Source organism: Bombina bombina, chromosome 7 (genome assembly GCF_027579735.1).
Source record: "Bombina bombina isolate aBomBom1 chromosome 7, aBomBom1.pri, whole genome shotgun sequence".
Taxonomy (NCBI): domain Eukaryota; kingdom Metazoa; phylum Chordata; class Amphibia; order Anura; family Bombinatoridae; genus Bombina; species Bombina bombina.
In genome coordinates this window covers 499682722-499705225 of record NC_069505.1, presented here as the reverse complement: position 1 = coordinate 499705225, position 22504 = coordinate 499682722, and the positions used below count along the sequence as shown (strand labels likewise).

Genomic DNA, 22504 nt, shown 5'->3' with positions numbered 1-22504 from the left:
AAGTGAGATAAGTGTCTTCACCCCTCCTAAATTCTCAAGTAGTGAGACCGTAGATCACATGCATGGTCGCTACATTGCCCTTGTGCAATCTTTATGCCCTAATTAGACCACAGATCTGAGGCAACATTGATTTTTGACCTCCCTTGAAGCCATTAACATAGAGTACAGTGATTTTAAATTTACATCATGATACTAAAACAAAATTGTAACACAAAGCAGTAATTTTAATCCATTCAATGTCATTTATAGAAAACCATGATTATCACCCTTGCAAAGTCAATGATTTGCCTACTTTAAAGGGACACTCAAGTAAAATTAAACTTTCAGGATTCAGATAGAGCAGCAATTTTAAACAACTTTCCAATTTACTACCATTAACAAACTGCGCACAGTCTTTTTATATTTACACTTTTTGAGTCATCAGCTCCTACTGAGCATGTGCAAGAATTCAGACTATATGTATGCGCATTTGTGATTTGCTGATGGCTGTCACATGATACAGGTGGAGTGGAAATAGACATGACTTTGAAATGTCAGATTAAAATCTACTGCTCATTTGAAGTTCAGACTAAGGGGCATATTTATAAAGCTCTGTACAGAGCTTGATGCCCCTTGTCTAAAGACCGCTGCTCCATAATTTGTCCGTCTGCTCTGAGGCCACAGAGAGAAATCAACCCGATCGAATACGATTGGGTTGATTGACACCCCCTGCTAGCAGTCGATTGGCCGCAAATCTGCAGGGGGCGACATTGCACCAGCAGTTCACCAGAATGCGTATGCTGTCTGCATTTATCGATGTGTAGCGGACATGATACGCTACTTCGTATCATGTCCGCTCGCACATTGATAAATATGCCCTCTTTTTATTTATTATTTATTTTATTATGTATTTACTGGACCTTTCAATCTAGATCGATGCTTTTAACAAAGCAATTATGTTAACCCCTGGATACCAATTTAAAGGGCCATTATAGTCAAAAATGATAAGCTTTAATTTTGTTAAATCCTGCACCTCTTGTTTCACACCTGGAAAGCTAAAAATCTTGTATTTGAGCCACTTAATACGTATAACTAAATAACCTAATTAAATTCCCTTTCTTTTACTATAACAGAGCAGCAAGTTACCCCTTTAAAAAACACAAACATATGCAGGGACACACAGTCACAAACACAGAAAACCTGCAATCTTACACATAGTGAATTGCTTGTACACTGGAGGGTTGTCACCTTGGTCATGTTTTTCTGGACACTTATGTGTTGCACACTCTGCAGGGTGTGCAGAGAGGAACAAGAATTGTGCTTCTGGACAGCACACGAATAGTGATCCTGGACAACACTATTCATGTTTCTCCCTGCACACCCCGCAGTATGTGTAACTCATACGTTTCCAGGAAAACATGACCGAGGTGGCAACCCTATCCCTAGTACACTGGCTGCACCACCTGTTGTTTAAGCCTGGTTATACTTGTAATATTGGTTAAACTTTATCATTATAGGGAGTCAGAAGATAAAAAACAAATATCTAGGATGTCTCTCATGGATACCATTGGGGTAGGAACGTTACTCCTTCTGGTCATAACCACCATTTTCATGTACCTGACATGGAACCAAATGTACAGGAAACGTAACCTTCCTCCAGGTCCAACGCCTCTACCGCTGATCGGAAATTTGCTGCATATAAAGTTTGGTGAAATGGCCGGATCATTAATGAAGGTTGGTTATTACAAGGGAATCATCTGCAGATAATAGACATGGAGCTAAATTATAATGGCTCTAGAATTGTCAAACCAGAAAGGATATGACCAAGAAACAGGGGCATATTTTTGAGGTCAGGGTTGTCCAAAGTTTATTCTCAAGGGCTGGAGACAGAACATATTTGTGAGATATAACTAATAAAATAACTAAGTACCCCTTATAGGGGTAGTAAAGTAAAAAGTCAACATTCATGATTCATACAGAGCATGCAACTTTAAATCATTTTTTAAGTTACTTTTATGATCTAGTTTGCTTTGTTCTATTATCATTTGTTGGAAAAAAACATACCTAGGTAGGTTCTCAAGCAGCAATGCACTACAGCGAGCTGTTTCCTGATTGATAGCTGCACATATATTCCTCATGTCTTTGGATCATCTGATGGGTTCAGCTAGCTCCCAGTAGTGCATTTCTGCTTTTTCAACAAAAAATAACAAGAGAATGAAGCAAATTTGGTAAAAGTAATTTGGAAAGTTGTTTCACAAAATATTTTTTTGAGTTTCATGTCACTTTAAAAGGACACTCAAGTCAAAATTAAACTGGCATGAGTCATATAGAGCAGTCTTCTTTATATTTACACTTTTTGAGTCACCAGCTCTTACTGTGCATGTGCAAGAATTAACAGAACATACGTATATGCATTTGTGATTGGCTGATGGCTGTCACATGATGCAGGAGTAGTGGAAGGAGACTGATGGGTAGATTTATTAATGGTCGAGTGGACATGATTCGCTGTAGCAAATCATTTCCGCTCGACCTCGCTAAATGCTGACAGCATACACTGTCTCGATTTATTGCACAAACATTTCTAGTGAAATGCTTGCACAATGCCGCCCCCTACTCACTGGCGACCAATCGGCCGCTAGCAGGGGGTGTCAATCATCCGGATTGGGATGATTTCAGTCCGCCACCTAAAAGGTGGCAGAGAAGTTAAGGAGATCCCTAAATAGAAATATTGGAGCCTGTGATTCACATGTAAGAGCAAATTGACCTAATGACAGTGACATGGTAAATAGGTTAACGTTTCGGCACCATGTTGGATAGTGATTTATTTTATGGGTTAAAAGTAGGCTGCATGTCAAAGCAGTGACCCAAATATAGTGACATGCTCAATAAGTTAAATGTCTGATCGTGTCTAGAAGCGAAGTGACCTTATGATCGGGTTATGATTAATATAGGAGCAGTGACCTAACAGTAGTGACATGAAAAATAGGTTAAAGGATCAGCCCCATTTAGGAGTAGACATAATGGCAGTAACATGTTAATGAGTTCAATAGTGAATCCAGTGTAGGACCAGTAAGGCTAATGAAAGTGTTATACTCAGTGGGTTAAAAGACCACTGCTCCATAACCTGTCCGCCTGCTCTGAGGACAGACATTGCCGAAAATCAACTCGATCCAATACGATCGGGTTGATTGACACCCCCTGCTAGAACTGCTGGTGCAATGATTCTTTTTATCGATGTGCAGCGGACATGATCCGCAATATCGGATCATGTCCGCTTGCACTTTCTTAAATAGGCCCCTTAATGACAGAGCCATGTTTAATGGGTTCAATTATCAGTCTCATGTAGGGGAAAGGTGACAAAACAGTGACATCAAATAGTCATCCCCACATAGTAGCACGGTGACATAATGACAGGAAAATATGTAATTGGGTTAAAGTGACATTCCAGACAAAATTGGAATCCACATGGATACATTTCGAATAGAAGCATTTTAGTAATATAGTTGTATTAGCAAAAATGCTTCTAATAAAAGCTATAGCTGTATTTAAGTATGCACCGTGCACCAACTTTTAAACATAACACTTGCTCAGAGAGCCTAAATTGCTTGTACCATCTAGCAATAACCCAATGTGTTAATTTCGGACATGATACAAGCCCCACCGGCGCTCTTAACAGCTGTAGTATATAAAATGCTGGTGCACTGAAATTATGTAGCTATGCTTCACATGCACGTGCAGATAAAAATGTTAGCACTAAAACAGTGATAATTTTTACTGGAAGCATTTTTGCCAATTCATGTATATTGCAAATATGTTTCTATTCAAAGATGTTGTTCATCTATGTACGTTTACATTTTGACCAGAATGTTACTTTAAAAGTCAGTTTCCTGCAGAAACTATCGGCTATATTACGAGTTTTGCGGTAAGCTGAAAAAGCAGCGTTAACAGGTCCTAACGCTGCTTTTTCACTACCGCTGCTATTACGAGTCTTGCAGGTTTAGGGGCACTGCACACTTTTTTTGGCCTTACCACAAACCGACTTATGTAAAGTTCGTAAACCCTTTTTTCTATGGGACTTCCATAGCGCTGGTATTACGAGTTTGTCCTGGGAGGCCAAAAAGTGAGCGGTACACCCTCTACCTCCAAGATCTCTAACGCATTCTAAAGTCAGTAGTTATGAGTTTTACACTACAAAGCCGTAGCATAAAACTCATAACTAAAGTGCTAAAATGTACACTAACACCTATAAACTACCTATTAACCCCTACACCGAGGCCCTCCCGCATCGCAAACACTATAATACATTTTTTAACCCCTAATCTGCCGCTCCGGACATCGCCACCACTAGAATAAACATATTAACCCCTAAACCGCTGCACTCCCGCCTCACAAACAGTAGTTAAATATTATTAACCCCTAATCTGCCACCCCTAACATCGCCGCCACCTACATTATACTTATTAACCCCTAATCTGCCGCCCCTAACATCGCCACAACCTACATTATATTTATTAATCCCTAATCTGATGCCCCCAACATTGCCGCCACCTACCTACAATTATTAACCCCTAATCTGCCGTCCCCAATGTCGCTGCCACTATTCTAAATTTATTAACCCTTTAAACCTAAGTCTAACCCTAACACCGCCTAACTTAAATATAATTTAAATAAATCTAAATAAAATTACTATCATTACCTAAATAATTCCTGTTTAAAACTAAATACTTACCTATAAAATAAACCCTAAGCTAGCTACAATATAACTAATAGTTACATTGTATCTAGCTTAGGGTTTATTTTTATTTTACAGGCAAGTTTGTATTTATTTTAACTAGGTAGAATAGTTATTAAATAGTTATTAACTATTTAATAACTACCTAGCTAAAATAAATACAAATTTACCTGTAAAATAAAACCTAACCTAAGTTACACTAACACCTAACACTACACTACAATTAAATAAATTCCCTACATTAAATTAAATTAGCTAAATCACACAAAAAAACACTACATTACAGAAAAAACAAAAAACTAATTACAAGATATTTAAACTAATTACACCTAATCTAATAGCCCTATCAAAATGAAAAAAAAACACCCCCAAAATAAAAAAAAAGCCTAGCCTAAACTATCAATAGCCCTTAAAAGGGCCTTTTGGGGGGCATTGCCCCAAAGAAATCAGCTCTTTTACCTGTAAAAAAAAAATACAAACAACCCCCCCAACAGTAAAACCCACCACCCACACAACCAACCCCCCAAATAAAATGCTAACTAAAAAAACCTAAGCTCCCCATTGCCCTGAAAAGGGCTTTTGGATGGGCATTGCCCTGAAAAGGGCATTTATCTCTATTGCAGGCCCAAAGCCCTAACCTAAAAAATAAACCCACCCAATACACCCTTAAAACAATCCTAACACTAACCCCCGAAGATTCACTTACCGGGAGAAGTCTTCATCCAAGCGGCAAGATGTCCTCAACAAAGCCGGCAGAAGTGGTCCTCCAGACGGGCAGCAGTGGTCCTCCAGTCTTCATCCAGACGGCATCTTCTATCTTCATTCTTCCGGTGCGGAGCGGGTCTATCTTCAAGACATCCGACGCGGAGCATCCTCTTCTTTCGACGGACTAACGACGAATGAAGGTACCTTTTAAATGACGTCTTCCAAGATGAATTCTATCAGCCAATCGGAATTAAGGCAGAAAAAATCCTATTGGCTGATTGGATCAGCCAATAGGATTGAGTTTGCATTCCATTGGCTGATTGCAAACAGCCAATAGAATGCAAGCTCAATCCTATTGGCTGATCCAATAAATATAATGTAGGTGTCTGCGATGTTAGGGGCAGCAGATTAGGGGTTAATAAATATAATGTAGGTGGCGGCGATGTCTGGAGCGGCAGATTATGGGTTAATAAGTATAATGTAGGTATCGGCGATGTCTGGGGCGGCAGATAAGGGGTTAATAATATAATGTAGGTTGCGGCGATGTCGGGGGCGGCAGATTAAGGGTTAATAAGTGTAAGATTAGGGGTGTTTAGACTCGGGGTTCATGTTAGGGTGTTAGGTGTAAACATAACTTTTATTTCCCCATAGGAATCAATGGGGCTGCGTTACTGAGATTTACGCTGCTTTTTGGCAGGTGTTAGACTTTTTCTCAGCCGGCTCTCCCCATTGATGTCTATGGGGAAATCGTGCACAAGCATGTACGACTAGCTCACCGCTGACTTAAGCAGCGCTGGTATTGAAGTGCGGTATGGAGCACAATTTTGCTCTACGCTCACTTCTTGTCTTTTAACGCCGGGTTTGTAAAAACCTGTAATACCAGCACTGCAGGTAAGTGAGCGGTGAGAAAAAAAACTGCACGTTAGCACCGCACAGCTCATAACACAAAACTTGTAATCTGTCCGAAAGTGACTTAAAGGGACACTTTACTGTAAGATTATAACTTTTAAATGTGCTGCCAATGATACATTTTGTGTGCTCTAGTGTATTAATTAAATTATTTATTAACATCTTCTTTATCTTTATTTTATCATTTGAAGAAAATGCTTTTGGCTGTGGAAACGGCCACCTCCTATACTAAAAATATGGTTACTGTAATATTATCTTTAGAAAAACTGTGTAAACGAAAGGCAGCAAGAGGAAATAACCTCCCAGTAGAAGGGGAGAGAAACAAATCCCTCTCAATTTTGAAATAGCTGGTTATGCTCAATGAACTCCCACCAATAATTAACCTTTTAATATCTAACTGTTAGCATCTTTGTATAAAGAGGGATAATCATGGTCTCCAACCTTGCCCACTATACACATTCATCACCGCCCCTGTGGGTCATAGCTCCACCCATTAAATACCCTGTAACTCTGCCCTCAAGTCTTCCCAACTTAGCCTAGGCTTCTTGGTCCCGGAAGGCATCAGACAAATGTTGGGAGGTATGAAGTAGTAGTAGATCACCTATTGACCACAGCATATGGCAGTAGCAAAAGAATTGCATGCCAACTTGGGCATACTTGCCTATGGTTGACACATCTGGGTTAAAAAGTCCGCCCAATTTATCAGCAGAAATATTATTTCTTTGATATTGGATGGCCAACTGGTTGTCTCTGGGCCGCATGTGGCCCTCTGCACTAGTTTTTGAGACCCTAGGGAAAAAAAAAACTAATATTGTGTGCCATTGCTTTTGTGGCCCCTGAAAAATCAGAACTATGAATATCTGCTTTGGGGAATTCTGATGGGTGAATAAACTTAATGACCACAGGTCAAATGAGCCCTAAGAAGATAGAGGGCGCCCTGCAAGATGACTTAAATCTGACCTTGTAACACTGGACAATTTTAGGAAATATATTATTATTGTATATTTTCATATTCATAAATGTAGTATGTGGCCCATACGGCTTCTAAAATATCTTGTTGGTCCCTATGTGTTGGCCCTCACTGGTTTAATTAAAAGTACAGTCTACTCCAGAATTGTTATTGTTTTAAAAGATAGATAATCCCTTTATTACCCTTTCCTTAGTTTTGCATAACCAACACTGTTATATTAATATACTTTTTACCTCTGTAATTACCTTTCATCTAAGCCTCTGCAGACTGCCCCCATATCTCAGTTATTTTGACAGACTTGCATTTTGGCCAATCAGTGCTGACTCCTAGGTAACTCCACGTGTGTGTGTGAGCCAATGTTATCTATATGACACATATGAACTAACACCCTCTAGTGGTGAAAAACTCTTAAAATGCATTCAGATAAGAGGCGGCCTTCAAGGTCTAAGAAATTAGCGCATGAACCTCCTAAGTTTAGCTTTCCTCTAAGAATACCAAGAGAACAAAGCAAAATTGGTGATAAAAGTAAATTGGAAAGATTTTTATAATGACAATCCCCATCTGAATCATGAAAGTTTATTTTAGACTAGACTGTCCATTTAAAAAAAAAGAAAATTACCCTTTCTATGATTATGTTAACTGATAGAAGTATAGAAGGAATATGTATCACTCCAAGACACTGGACATGAGGTTTTAGTTTGATAGTAGAGTTATTCATAATGGGTTTCCTGGTCTGGGTTTAGGGTTGCGACCTTTCTTGAAAAAATACCAAATATGCTAATCATATATTATCATACATAAAGGGATATGAAACCCCCCAAAACATCTCTTTTGATACAGACAGAGCATACCATGTTAGAAAAGTTTCCAATTTACTTCTATTATCAAATGTGCTTTGTTCCCATGATATCCTGTGTTGAAGAGATACCTAGGTAGCATCTGGTGCACCACATGACAGGAAATAGTGCTGCCATCTAGTGATCTTGCAAATGGAAAACATTATGGCAAAACTGCTGCTTTATGGTGCTCCGGAATTGTGAGGGCTCCTAAGCTTACGCCCCTCTTTTTCAATAAAAGATACCAAAAGAACGAAGAAAAATAAATAATATAAGTAAATTAGAAAGTTGTTCAAAATCACATGCTCTTTCTGAATAATGAAATAGATGTTTTCAGTATAGCAAGGTTTTTATTTTTCTACTTACACATTGTATGATGTGTATTGATTGATCTCATCCTTGTAAAATACTGACTGGGTAGCTAAACCTATTTAAGGGGTCAATAAGAATACTTTAGAAAAGTTTATCAAATGATTTATCTGCACAAATCCTCATAGTTAATGTAGATTTTCTTTATAAAATCTTTTGATTGGTCCCTTAGTGTGTTTAGATATCAAAGGGACACAAAAGTCAACCTTCATGATAAGGAAAGAGAAAACAATTTTAGAAGACATTTTAATTTACTTGTATTATTACATTTAATTTAATCTCTCGTTTTCCACGCTGAAAAGCATACCTATGTATGGGTAGGACCAGCAATGCACTACTTCTTGACTCCATCAGAAACTAAATCATCTCTAAACATACTACCAGTCTCCAACCCCCTCATCAGCTCAAAATCATCCAAAACTCAAAAATGTATCTCTTTTGCCCATGTCAGAGGACAACATTTCTGCCCTTATATCATCCTCTCACCTCACTACCTGTCCTATCAAAGCTACTCCCTTTGTTCTCTCCTACCCTTACCCCTAATCTCACACACATTTTCAACCTCTCCTTCAGCACTGGTATATTTCCATCATCCCTTAAACATGCACTAGCCACACCTATCCTCAAAAAAACCTTACCTCAATCCAACCTCCTAATCAAACTACCGCCCTATTTCTCTACTACCTCTTACCTCAAAACTTCTTGAAAAGCTAGTATTTATATGTTTTTTTAATCACATTTACTCATATTAAACTTCCTCCTTAACCCACTGCAATCTGGATTCTGCCCAACACTCCACAGAGACGGCAATCGTTAAGGTTACTAATTACCTACGTACAGAAAAATCGAAAGGCCACTTCTCACTGTTAATCCTTCTCGATCTGTCTGCAGCCTTTGATACTGTTGCTCCAAACCCTACTATTTTTTGGTATTTGCAACATAGCGCTCTTGTGGTTCTCCTCCTACCTGTCTACCTGTACCTTTAGAGTAGCCTTCTCTTGTGCATCCTCTGCCCATTTACCACTTTCTGTTGGGGTACCACAAGCCTCTTTCCTTGGCCCCTTCTCTTCTCAATCTATATATCATCATTAGGTTCCTTAATAAAGTCCCATGGGTTTCAATATCATTTGTATGCTGATGATTCCTTTCTGCACCAGACCTATTACCTTCCTTGCTAACTCAGGTCACTAAATGACTTTCTCATATTTCATCTTGGTTGTTCTCTTATTATCTTAAGCTAAATCTTTCCAAACTGAGCACCTTATTTCCCCCCCCCCCTTCCAAAATCTCCTCCCCCATCTTTCTATAACTGTTGATAATAGCATCATTACCCCAACCCCCACTCGCCCAATGTCTTGGAGTCACACTTGACTCAGATCTCTCTTTCACTCCTCACATCAAATCTTTGGCCAACTCCTGCCCTTTCCAGCTTAACAGTATCTACAAAATTCACCACTTCCTTACACAAGACACAACTAAATTCCTTATCCACTCTATCATCATTTCCCGCCTTAACTATTGCAACTCCATCCTCTCTGTTCTCCCTAGTTGCCATATATCTCCTTTTACAATCCATGATGAATGCCTCTGCCAGGCTAATAATCCTTACATGTTGCTCTTTTTCTGCTGCATATCTCTGCCAATCCCTTCACTGGCTTCCTGTATCCTCCAGAATTAAACAGAAAATTCAGACTCAGATATTCAAGGCCCTGTATGGCGCTGATCCACACTATATTTTAGACCTTTTCTCCAGATAGTCTTCCACCTGTTCCTCTTCGCTTTACTCATGACCTCCTTTTCTCCTCCCCTCTTGTTACCTACTCACATTCCTGTCTGCAGGACTTTTTTTATTATTATTTATTATTATTATTCTGTGAGAGATTTGGCTATGTACATATGCCCCTTTTCATTGGCTTACCAGATGTATACAGCTAAGTCCCAGTAGTGCACGGCTGCTGCTCTGAAAAACCCATTTTTATTTCATGATTCAGACAAAGCAGCTGAAAAAATACTTCTTTTAGTGACACTATTGTAAATAAAAAAAACTTCAACTGGATATTTATAATCTGTACAGAAAATCTTCTTCCTAAATGGAAAAATAAATAAAAACATGTCTATTTAAATAACAAACTTACTCCAAAAAATTTATTTTTTTAAAAAGATAGAGCCTTTACTACCCATTCCCCAGCTTTGTACAACCAACATTGTTATATTAATTAACCTCTTAAATTTCTGACCGTTTTTAAGCCTCTACAGACCACCTTTTATTTCTATAGCTTTTGACAGCAAGACACTGCTAGTTCATGTGTGCCCTTTAGACAACATTGTGCTCACTCCCATGGAGTTATTCACGAGTCAGCACTAATTGGCTAAAATGCAAGTCTGTAAATAGCACTGAAATAAGGGGGCAGTCTGCAGAGGCTTAGATACAAGGTAATTACAGAGGTAAACATTGTAATAATATAACTGTGTTGGTTGTGCAAAACTGGGGAATGTGTAACAAAGGGATTATCTATCTTTTTAAACAGAGGTTTTGTTTTTTAAATATGGACTGTCCCTTTAAAATACATAATATACTATTATACAGTATAATACATTGCAGTGCCTTTTTTACAGTGATTTAATCTCTTTAGAACATTTCACCTACAATCTCGATTGAGATGTTGATACGATTAGATTATTGTGACAATGCTTTAAAGGGATACTAAACCCTTGGGTTTTCTTTCATGACTCAGATACAGCATGTGATTTTAAAGGGATGCTAAACCCACATTTTTTTTCTTTCATGTTTCAGATAGAGCATACGATTTTAAGCAACTTTCTAATTTACTCCTATTATCAAATTTTCGTTGTTCTCTTGCTATCTTTATTTGAAAAAGTTGAAATGTAAAGTTTATGAACCGGCCTATCTTTGGTTCAGGACCCTGGACAGCACTTTCTGATTGGTGGCTACATTCAGTATCCTTTTAAACATTGGACCTATGTGAACTAAGTTTGTGCAAAAACATTAATTTAAAAATAACAAAAAACAGGGTTGTAGGCATCTTTCTGGGTTACTTTTCTGTTACAGAGTTCATGGTCATCAGAGTTGAGTTTCTGTTGTGTTAAAACTTGAGACTGCTTTGGTGGCACTTCGGTAGTGTTCAGCTGTGTCTAATTCTGCACACGTGCATAACTTCAATTATCTAAAGCAGGCATCCTCAAACTTGGCCCTTCAGAGGATTTGGAACTACATTTCCCACGATGCTCAGCCAGCATATCAGCTTGCTGAGCATCATGGGAAATGTAGTTTCAAAACCTCTGGAGGGCCTAGTTTGAGGATGCCTGATCTAAAGCCACCGTGCCCAAGTCCCATTTATGAAACTTTATTCTATTCTAGGTATTCCCTTGCAGAAGCTAAAATAAGAGTGTACTGTTCCTTGTGAATTGGTTACGTTTTTATATTTAGGTAGAACATAAGCAATGAAATGCAATTAGGTCAAGCAGGTTATATGAGTTCAAGGATAAAAAGAAAAAAAAAATCAGGAAAAGACCATAGGGCCAATTTATCATGACCCGAATGGGGCCAAATACCCCTGTTTCCGCATGAGCCTTTAGGCTCGCCGGAAACAGGAGTTAAGGAACAGCGGTCTTGAGACTGCTACTCCTTAAATTTACCGTCGCCTCTGAGACTACGGACATCAATCCGTCCAATCTCATACGATCGGGTTGATTGACACCCCCTGCTAGTGGCCGATTGGCCACTAATCTCCAGGGAGCCGCATTGCACAAGCAGTTCACTAAAACTGCTTGTACAATGTTAAATGCCAACAGCGTATGCTGTCTGCATTCAGCGATGTCTGGCGGACATGAAACGCTACAGCGGATCATGTCCGCCAGACATTGATAAATCCGCCCTCATATGTAGACCAAATTGTAGTTTCATTTTTAAAGGACCACTCAATGCAGTTGAATTGCATAATTAACAAGTACATAATAAATAGAAAATTATTTAACACCTTCTCTGAATTTAAAAAAAAAAGTAGATTTTTTTTTTTTTATTGATTTTTTTTCTGACACTTATAGTCTACCATTTTCCAGCCCCCTTCCCTTTCCAGTGTCCCTTTTAAATAAATATGCCATGCTTAAAAAAAATCATATGAACATATCAATAGTCTCCATATCTTCCAAAAATAAAAAAAATCCATGGCTTCTAATACTTAGATAAATGTAGTAATGTGACGTTTTGTACTATGTTCTGTATTACAGCTGCAGGACCAGTATGGCTCAGTCTATACATTGTACCTTGGCATGAGGCCTGTGGTTTTCATTTGTGGATACCAGGCAGTGAAGGAAGCCCTTGTAGATCGTGCTGAGGAATTTGGCACTCGTGGAAGAGTTCCTACAATTGATAAATTTACCCAGGGATATGGTGAGTAAGACAAGGAAATATTAAGATTATGGGGCCAATTTATTAAAGTGCGGACGGACATGATATGAAGTAGCGTATCATGTCCCCCACACAACGATAAATGCCGACAGCATACGCTGTTGGCATTTATCATTGCGCAAGCAGTTCTTATGAACTGCTTGTGCAATGCCGCCCCCTGCAATCATCCGCTAGCAGGGGGTGTCAAACAGCCCGATCGTATAGGATCGGGCGGATTGATGTCCGCAGCCTCAGAGGCCGTGGACAAATTATGGAGCAGCGGTATTTAAAAGGCTCCATTCTGCCCTTGTTAAATCTATCCCTATGTCTTTGTTTTAGTATATGCCATTATGTGCCAGAATATTATTTATTTTGTGCTAAATATGTAATTCTACTCTGTTTCAACTCTCAGTTAGAGGCTAGGGGGCGGATTTATCAAAGTCCGTATGGAGCTAGCTGGAAACATAAGTTATGATCTGAAGCAGCGGTCTAAAGACCGATGCATCATAACTTGTCTGCCTGCTCTGAGGCGGCGGACAGAATCAACCTGATCGAATACGATCGGGGTTGATTGACACCCCCTGCTAGCGGCCGAATCTGCAGGGGGCGGCATTGCACCAGCAGTTCACAAGAACTGCTGGTGCAATGATAAATGCTGAGAGCGTATGCTGTCGGCATTTTTTGATGTGCAGTGGACATGATACGCTACATCGTATCATGTCCGCTCGCACATTAATAAATATACCCCTGAAACGTTTATAGAATTCAACTGTAACCAAGACATAGGCTGTTGAAGGTTTTACACCTTTTGAAGTGACTTTTCCCATTCCCGCTCCCTTATTGGAATTTTACTCTGAATATTAATTTTAAACGGACAGTAAAGTCAGACTTTCATGATTAAGACAGAGCATACAATTTTAAACAGCTTTTCATTTTACTTCTATTATTTAATTTGCTTCCTTCTCTTGTTATCCTTTGCTGAAAGGTTTATCTAGGAACGCTCAGGAGCAGCAAATAACCTAGGTTCTAGCTGCTGATTGGTGGCTGCATATATATATACTGATTGTCATTCGCTCACCCATTTGTTCAGTTAGAAACCAGTAGTGCATTGCTGCTCCGTCAACAAATGATACCAAGAGAATGAATTTGATAATAGACTTAAATTGGGAAGTTGTTTAAAATTATATGTTCTACCTAAATCATGAAAGATAATTTTTTGGGGTTTCATGTCCCTTTAAGCATTTTATCCAGCAATGCGATATGTGTGTTAGCGCCCATTATGTAATATAAGATGCAGAAGCGTGAGAAGTGCTCAGCATATGGTACAATTCAGTATTTCAGTTCTACTGCATTATTGTAGAACTAGTCTTAAGGCCCGTGTACACGGGCCAATTTTTTATGTACCGCGGTTCCATCCCTCTCCCCCTCTCTCCCTCTTTTCCCCCCCTCCCCCCCTCTCTCTCCCTCCCTCTTTCCCCCCCTCTCTCTCTCTCTCTTTCCCCCCTCTCCCTCTTTTCCCCCCTCTCTCTCTCTCCCTCTTTCCCCCCCCCTCTCTCTCTCCCTCTTCCCCCCCCTCTCTCTCTCTCCCTCTTTTCCCCCCCTGTCTCTCTCTCCCTCTTTTCCCCCCTCTCTCTCTCTCTCTCCCTCTTTTCCCCCTCTCTCTCTCTCTCTCTCCCTCTTCCCCCCCCCCCTCTCTCTCTCCCTCTTTTCCCTCCCTCTCTCTCCCTCCCTCTTTTCCCCCCCTCTATCCCCCTCTCTCTCCCTCCCTCTTTTCCCCTCCCCCCCCTCTCTCTCCCTCCCTCTCTTTCCCCCCCTCTCTTTCCCTCTTTTCCCCTTCTCCCTCTTTTCGCCCCTCTCTCTCCCTCTTTTCCCCCTCTCCCTCTTTTCCCCCCCTCTCTCTCTCCCCCTCTTTTCCCCCCCTCTCTCTATGTAAGGGGCCTATAGGGTTGCCTAAGGCCTTCTTCACTTTCTGCAATTACTTGAGGGGTTAAGGGGTCCTCAGGGAGGTTCAGATGTATGGCAGGGGCTAAGGAGGCCCAGCTAACTTTATAAGAAGTCTCCCACAGGCCCGGCAGCCCAGGCCCCAATGTACCACGTGGACCGGCTATGTAGAATTTATGCAGGAGGGCCAAGAAGTGTGAGCGACTCCGAAGAGAAAATCTTGTGTTTTATGGCGCTCCTGCACTTCCCCCCGTACCTCCCGGTCTCTGTTGCGTGCGCGTGGGTTCGCGTGCGCATGCGCATTGAGGCTAAGTGGGTTGTCAATGGCTAGGGCTTCGCGTGCGCGTGCGCATTGCTAGTAGTCTAACGGCTAAGGGGTTGTCAATGGCTAGGGCTTCACGGGTTCGCGTGCGGGGGGCTCAAAGTGTGCGTGCGCAGCAAGGGGGGTCAATGGGCTCAAATCAGTTTGTTTGTGAGTGTGAAACAATGGGGCTCAAATCAGTTTGTGAGTGTGAAACAATGGGGCTCAAATCAGTTTGTGAGTGTGGGGCTCAAATCAGTTTTGAGAGTGTGCGGTAAGGCGCGTGCGGGGTGCTAACAAACAATGCTAAGTGGGTTGCGCGTGCGAACAGCTGGCCAAGGGTGCGCGTGCAGCGGCAAGAGTTTGTCTGAACTGCGCATGACGGCTTCAGACAAACTCTTGTCTTTTATAATATAGGATGTGTGCTGTCAAATACTCTTCTAATTAGTAATTGCATGAAATAACAGCTTCATTTTTAGACTGAGAGGCCTTGTTTAGGGTGACCAGATGTCCGGTTTCTAACTGGATTGTCCCTTTGTGTTGTTTTTTAACCCTATCCCTTTGTTCAACTAACTTTTTGAAGGAATGTCCCGTTTTTTTCTATAATGACCCTGGTATTATTTTTATATCCATTGCAGCACAATGGCATGAACTATCTGCAGCTTTTAGATGCTCGGTAATAGTAGAAGGGAGAAGTCTGTGTGCCTTTTTGGTGCTTTCTAATTTGGAGTGCGGGCAGGTAGCTTGTGATCAAAAAGAGTTGCGTGAATCTGCAGAGAGAACAATTGAACATCAGAGAGAGGGGCCTATTTAACAAAGGTCTGTCTGACCTGATCTGACAGTGCGGATCAGGTCCAACAGACCTCGCTGAATGCGGAGAGCATTGACATCGGGGGTGTCAATCAACCTGATCGTACTCGATCGGGTCGAATATACTACTAATATATTTTATTGTTAAGTGGTCTCTTGTGAATATTCTATTTATATAATGTATTCAAGTGTCTGAGAGGTAGAAGAAACACTTTTCAACGTATACAATAAAAAGGGTCATATATAGATGAAGTCTTCTGCCTAAAAATCTTAAAAATCACCAGTTGCGACTGTGAGGAATTACAGCTGATAGTACCTAGTGTATATAATGTAGAAATGTTTTCGTACAATTGCACATTCGTAACCGACAAATATCCGAATGAATGCACTAAAGAAAATTAATAAATACTAATGAAATGTGTCAGTTTTCCTTTTTTTTCGGGTTGATACCTACCTTATGTGTGCTGGAGAGTGCTAGGGGTAGGCAAATGTTTTCCAACATTCGAAAAATGAATCAAATGTTAACACATTTGTTCGTTCGTTTCGAATTTAGAATGTTTGTATAACATACCAACATTTATTTAATACAATAGTATTTTTAAAGCTTTAAATGTAATCGATTAGAATAAAAAAAATATATTTGTAATAGTATTTTTAATGCTCTCTTTAAATGTAATTTTCAATTCAAATTTTTCTAATAATTCAAATTATGCAATATTTGAATACAAAAAAGATATATTTGTAATAGTATTTCTAATGCTCTCTTCGAAATAGAAACATTCAAATCAATATATTTATCTATTATGTATAAATTTACTAAATTCCCTACCGCATAAACTATAGAAGTTCTGAACAATATTTGTTAAATCGAATGTTACATAAAAAAATTTGGAATTTGAATATTCAATCTCATTACGAACATTCGAAAACCATAACATTCAATTCCAGAATTTTAATGGATTTTGAATCTTAAAGGGATAGTACAGTCAAAATTAAACTTTCATGATTCAGATAGAGCATGCAATTGAAAGCAACTTTCTTTTTACTCCTATTATCACATTTTCTTCATTATCTTGCTATCTTTATTTAAAAAAGCTAGTATGTAAGCTTACAAGCCAGCCCATTTTTTGCTCAGCACCTGGGTAGTGCTTGCTGATTGGTGGCTAAATGTAGGTGCTGAACCAAAAATGGGCTGGCTTCTATGCTTTCATTCCTGCTTTTTCAAATAAAGATACCAAGAGAACGAAGAAAATTTGATAATAGGAGTAAATTAGAAAGTTGCTTAAAATTGCTGCTCTATTTGAATCATGATAAGAAAATGTTGGGTTTAGTGTCCCTTTATCAGTGGTAATAGTGACAGCTCATTCAATATTTAATTTAAAATAATACAAACAAAACCTAGTCTAATAATCCTTCCTCGTCATTTTGAGTGTGTTGTGTCATCAATGAAATATCTTTTTTTTTCCCTACGTTCTGGTCTCGCTATTTTAGCAGGGGGTGTCAATCACCTAAAATGTGGAGGAGAAATTAAGGAGCATTGGTCTTAGGACCGCTGCTTCTTAAAGGGACATGAAACCCCAAACATTTATTTCATGATTCAGATAGAGAGGCCCATTTATCAAGCTCCAAATGGAGCTTGAGGGCCCGTGTTTCTGGCGAGTCTTCAGACTCGTCAGAAACAGCAGTTATGAAGCAGCGGTCTAAAGACTGCTGCTCCATAACCCTGTCCGCCTGCTCTGAGCAGGAGGACAGGAATCGCCACAATTCAACCCGATCGAGTACGATCGGGTTGATTGACACCCCCCTGCTGGCGGCCCATTGCAGGGGGCGGCGTTGCACCAGCAGCTCTGGTGGAATGCTGAATACGGAAAGCGTATTGCTCTCCGCATTCAGCGATGTCTGTCGGACCCGATCCGCACTGTCGGATCAGGTCCGACAGACATTTTGAAAATTTGGCCTCAGAGAATACAATTTTAAACAACTTTCTAATTTACTCCTATTATCTAATTTGTTTCAGTCTCTTGTTATCATTTGTTAAATGAGCAGCAATGCACTAATGGTTTCTAACTGAACACATGGGTGAGCCAATCACAATCGATATATATATGCAGCCACCAATCAACAGCTAGAACCTAGGTTCTCTGCTGCTCCTGAGCTTGCCTAGATAAACCTTTCAGCAAAGGATAACAAGAGACGAAAGCAAAGTAAATAATAGAAGTAAATTGGAAAATTATTTAAAATTGTATTCTCTATCTGAATCATGAAAGAAAAATGTTGGGTTTCATGTCCCTATAACTTAAGTTTCAGGTGGACTGCCTATTAAATCTACCCCATTACATTAAGAGACTGTTATCAATTGTGTGCTTGATTTTTGGTAGCTAATGATTCTTGAACTTTATTGCGTATTGTTACTTTTACAGTGATCATAATCCCACATTGCTTCTGCAGTTACTCTTCCTCAATGCTGAAATTGTTACCTCCTGAAAAACGACAAAAAACCCCCATTAACTGCCTCGTTATTTCCTTGATTTCCAAAAACCAAATGGTCAGCATTAAAAACAAACAAAATAAGTTGATTTTCTATAATCACCAATACTATATATATATATATATATATATATATATATATATATATATATATATATATATATATTCTTTTATTTATTTCCCCCCCACAAAAAAGTTAGTTCAGATTGTCAGGGTTTTAGTAACTGTAAATCTAAGATAAACTGTCAATAGTCTGCCTTGTTTGTTTAACAATTAAACGTACTTGTAAAACTAGACATTTGGTCTACTGTTTTACATATGTTTATACAACAATAAAATGAATTCTGTACCAATCTATTTCAGGAATTGGTTTTGCAAATGGAGAATGCTGGAAGCAAATGAGACAGTTCTCCTTTAAGACCCTAAAGGACTTTGGACTTGGGAAGAAAACCACAGAGGAGAAAATTCACGAGGAGGCACAGAATCTAGTGACTGAAATAAAAAAAATAAATGGTTAGTTCCATTTGAATACAGCAAACTGTATATAGGTTGCTACAATATTCAGTATATGAGGTATTATTTTTGAAGGGACAGTCTTGTGAAAAATAAACTCTCATGATTCAGATTGGACCTGTAATTTTAAACAACTTTCCAATTTACTTTTATCATCAAATTTGTTTGAAAGCTAAACCTAGGTAGGCTCATGTTAATTTCTAAGCCCTTGAAGGCCGCCTCTTATCTGAATGTATTTGACAGTTTTTCACATAGAGGGTGTTCGTTCATGTGTGCCATAGAGATAACATTGTGCTCACACCCATGAAGTTACTTATGAGAGGACACTGGTTAAAATGCATGTCTGTAGAAAGAACTGAAATAAGGGGGCAGTCTGCAGAGGCTTAGATACAAGGTAATCACAGAGGTAAAAAGTGTATTAATATAACTGTGCTGGTTATGCAAAACTGGGGAATGGGTAATAAAGGGATTATCTATCTTTTAAACAATAACATTTTTCAATGGTAGTGAACCAGGGACACATCTGCAGTTTATTATGACATAAAAACCAAAGACTTTCTTCCATTATTTAGGCAGAACATGAACATACAATTTAAAACAACTTTTCAATTCACTTCTTTTATCTAATTTGCTTCATCTCGTCACGTCCTTTCTTGGAAAGCATACCTAGATAAGCTTAGAAGCTGGGAGCTAGCTGCTTATTGGTGGCTGTATATACATTTGTCTTGTCATTGGCTTGCATTTTTATTTTTATTTTGGTCAGGGAGGTCATGTGTTGATTAGAAAATTAAATAACAGCAACATTTAAATTCACTTTTTTTTCCTTTTCATTCAAATTTGACCTATCCAATATTTTATTTATTGCAATGTCTTAAAACCAGTTAAAAAAATGCTATACATTTGTTTTCATTTCCAGATTATAAAAGGGAACAGGGGCCAGTATTAGTTATTGTTATTAAAGGGACATGAAACCCAAATGATTCTTTAATGATTCATATATAAATGTCACTTTTAAATTTTTTTAATTTACTCCTCAAATTACTCAGCTTCATTCTCCTGTTATAGAAACATAGATATTGACGGCAGAAAAGAGCCATAGGCCCAGCAAGTCTGCCCGATATTACCTAACAGTATAAACTTATCTAGTTTGTAGGATAGCCTTATGCTTGTCCCATGCACAGTGTTTGTCGCTATTTGTTGAAGAGATATCTAGATAGGTAGCGTGCACATCTGGAGCACTACATGACAGGAAATAGTGCTGCCATCTAGTGCTCTTGCTAATGTATAACATTAGTACTACATGACAGGAAATAGTGCTGCCATCTAGTGCTCTTGCTAATGTATAACATTAGTACTACATGACAGGAAATAGTGCTGCCATCTAGTGTTCTTGCTAGTGTATAACATTAGTACTACATGACAGGAAATAGTGCTGCCATCTAGTGCTCTTGCTAATGTATAACATTAGTACTACATGACAGGAAATAGTGCTGCCATCTAGTCCTCTTGCTAATGTATAACATTAGTACTACATAACAGGAAATAGTGCTGCCATCTAGTGCTCTTGCTAATGTATAACATTAGTACTACATAACAGGAAATAGTGCTGCCATCTAGTGCTCCTGCTAATGTATAACATTAGTACTACATAACAGGAAATAGTGCTGCCATCTAGTGCTCTTGCTAATGTATCACATTAGTACTACATGACAGGAAATAGTGCTGCCATCTAGTGCTCTTGCTAATGTATAATAGTACTACATAACAGGAAATAGTGCTGCCATCTAGTGCTATTGTTAATGTATAACATTAGTGCTGCCATCTAGTCCTCTTGCTAATGTATAACATTAGTACTACATAACAGGAAATAGTGCTGCCATCTAGTGCTCTTGCTAATGTATAACATTAGTACCACATGGCAGGAAATAGTGCTGCCATCTAGTGCTCTTGCTAATGTATAACATTAGTACTACATGACAGGAAATAGTGCTGCCATCTAGTGCTCTTGCTAATGTATAACATTAGTACTACATAACAGGAAATAGTGCTGCCATCTAGTGCTCTTGCTAATGTATAACATTAGTACTACATGACAGGAAATAGTGCTGCCATCTAGTGCTCTTGCTAATGTATAACATTAGTACTACATGACAGGAAATAGTGCTGCCATCTAGTGCTCTTGCTAATGTTTAACATTAGTACTACATGACAGGAAATAGTGCTGCCATCTAGTGCTCTTGCTAATGTATAACATTCTTGCAAAACTGCTGCATACAGACACATGCACACTCCTTAGCTTATCTTCCTGCTTTTCAACAAAGTATAACAAGAAAACGAACAACAATTGATAATAGAAGTAAATTGGAAATTTGTTTAAAATTGTATGTTTTATCTGAACCATAAAACATTTTCTTTGACTTTTATGTCCCTTTAACAATGACAGCCCCTTCCAGACCCCTTTTAAATATAGTAAGTCTACTAATTCTAATGAGTTCTCACTATAAATATCTGCCTAATTTGTGATATGTGTAACAAAAACTAGCTACTAAGCAGAGAACTCAGTATTTTGTATTGACACCTTTATTCTGTAAGGATTTAGCCCACGATTTTATTGTATATCACAAAAAATATGGGGCTCCAGTTATCAGGCCACGGATCCAAATTTTAAGCACCTACAGTGCAAACTGCTTCTCACCTTTGACTAAACTGACCAGGGTGACTGACAACCCCTGCTCTCGCATAACCAAACATTGTTGCCCATTAGCCACAATCACAGGAGGATACTTTCCTTATTTGGGAACCTTCTCCACTGATAAAATAATAAATAGAGCCTAAAGTTGTCATAAATTAGATTTTTTTTATGATTCTTTAGTGGTCTTTCTGGTTTAAGATAAAAGCAATCAATATCCATTATTAACAAGCTTCAATGTCTATCTTTCTTTTTTAGGTTTACCAATAGATCCATCCAAACTCATCATGGATGCTGTATCCAACGTATTTTGTTTCATTATATTTGGGAACCAATTTGAGTACGAGGACGATAGATTCTCAAAGATCTTCAGTTTTGCGGAAGAGGTCTTCAGTCTTATGAGCACACCTTGGGGTCAGGTAATAATTAAATGACTTGACTGTTATATAAAAAAGATAACATTTAATATGTATATTTAAAGGGATGAGGAGATCAATGCTTTCATCAGTTAGATACAGAATAAAATAAGAAAATAAAAAACTCCCAACTTACTCCCATCACCAAATGTACTTCTTTTTCTTACACCAAAAACCGCCCCTTTCACAGCGCTACAAGAGTTATTTTCTGTGACTCAGACCTTTCAGGCTACATAAGCAAATAAATTGAATCGCCTACTGTGACGGTAGCCCTATGAGGCAGTTTGGTAATCCAGCTCATAAAAGTTCACCATTGCGTCTGACGGGCCGACTCTCTATGGCATCTCCAAATGCTTAAAGGGACAGTTTACTCAAAAATGTTCTCCCCTTTAATGTGTTTCTAATGCTCCACTTTACATGCATGAGTGTATTAAATTGT

General features: G+C 38.8%; 1 protein-coding gene across 2 annotated transcripts in view; it reads left to right on the top strand.

Annotated features, from left to right (window-relative positions):
* LOC128666876 (cytochrome P450 2F3) overlaps positions 1–22504 on the top strand; it is a 93055-nt gene that overhangs the window by 5097 nt on the left and 65454 nt on the right. Inside the window, exons 2-5 of one of the 2 annotated variants that reach the window (XM_053721678.1) lie at positions 1497–1713; positions 12749–12911; positions 18811–18960; positions 21908–22068. In XM_053721678.1, coding sequence (XP_053577653.1) covers positions 1528–1713; positions 12749–12911; positions 18811–18960; positions 21908–22068 — 660 coding nt within the window. In that variant the 5' untranslated portion in view covers positions 1497–1527. The remainder of the gene's footprint in view (positions 1–1496; positions 1714–12748; positions 12912–18810; positions 18961–21907; positions 22069–22504) is intronic. The other variant, XM_053721679.1, reaches the window with a different exon arrangement.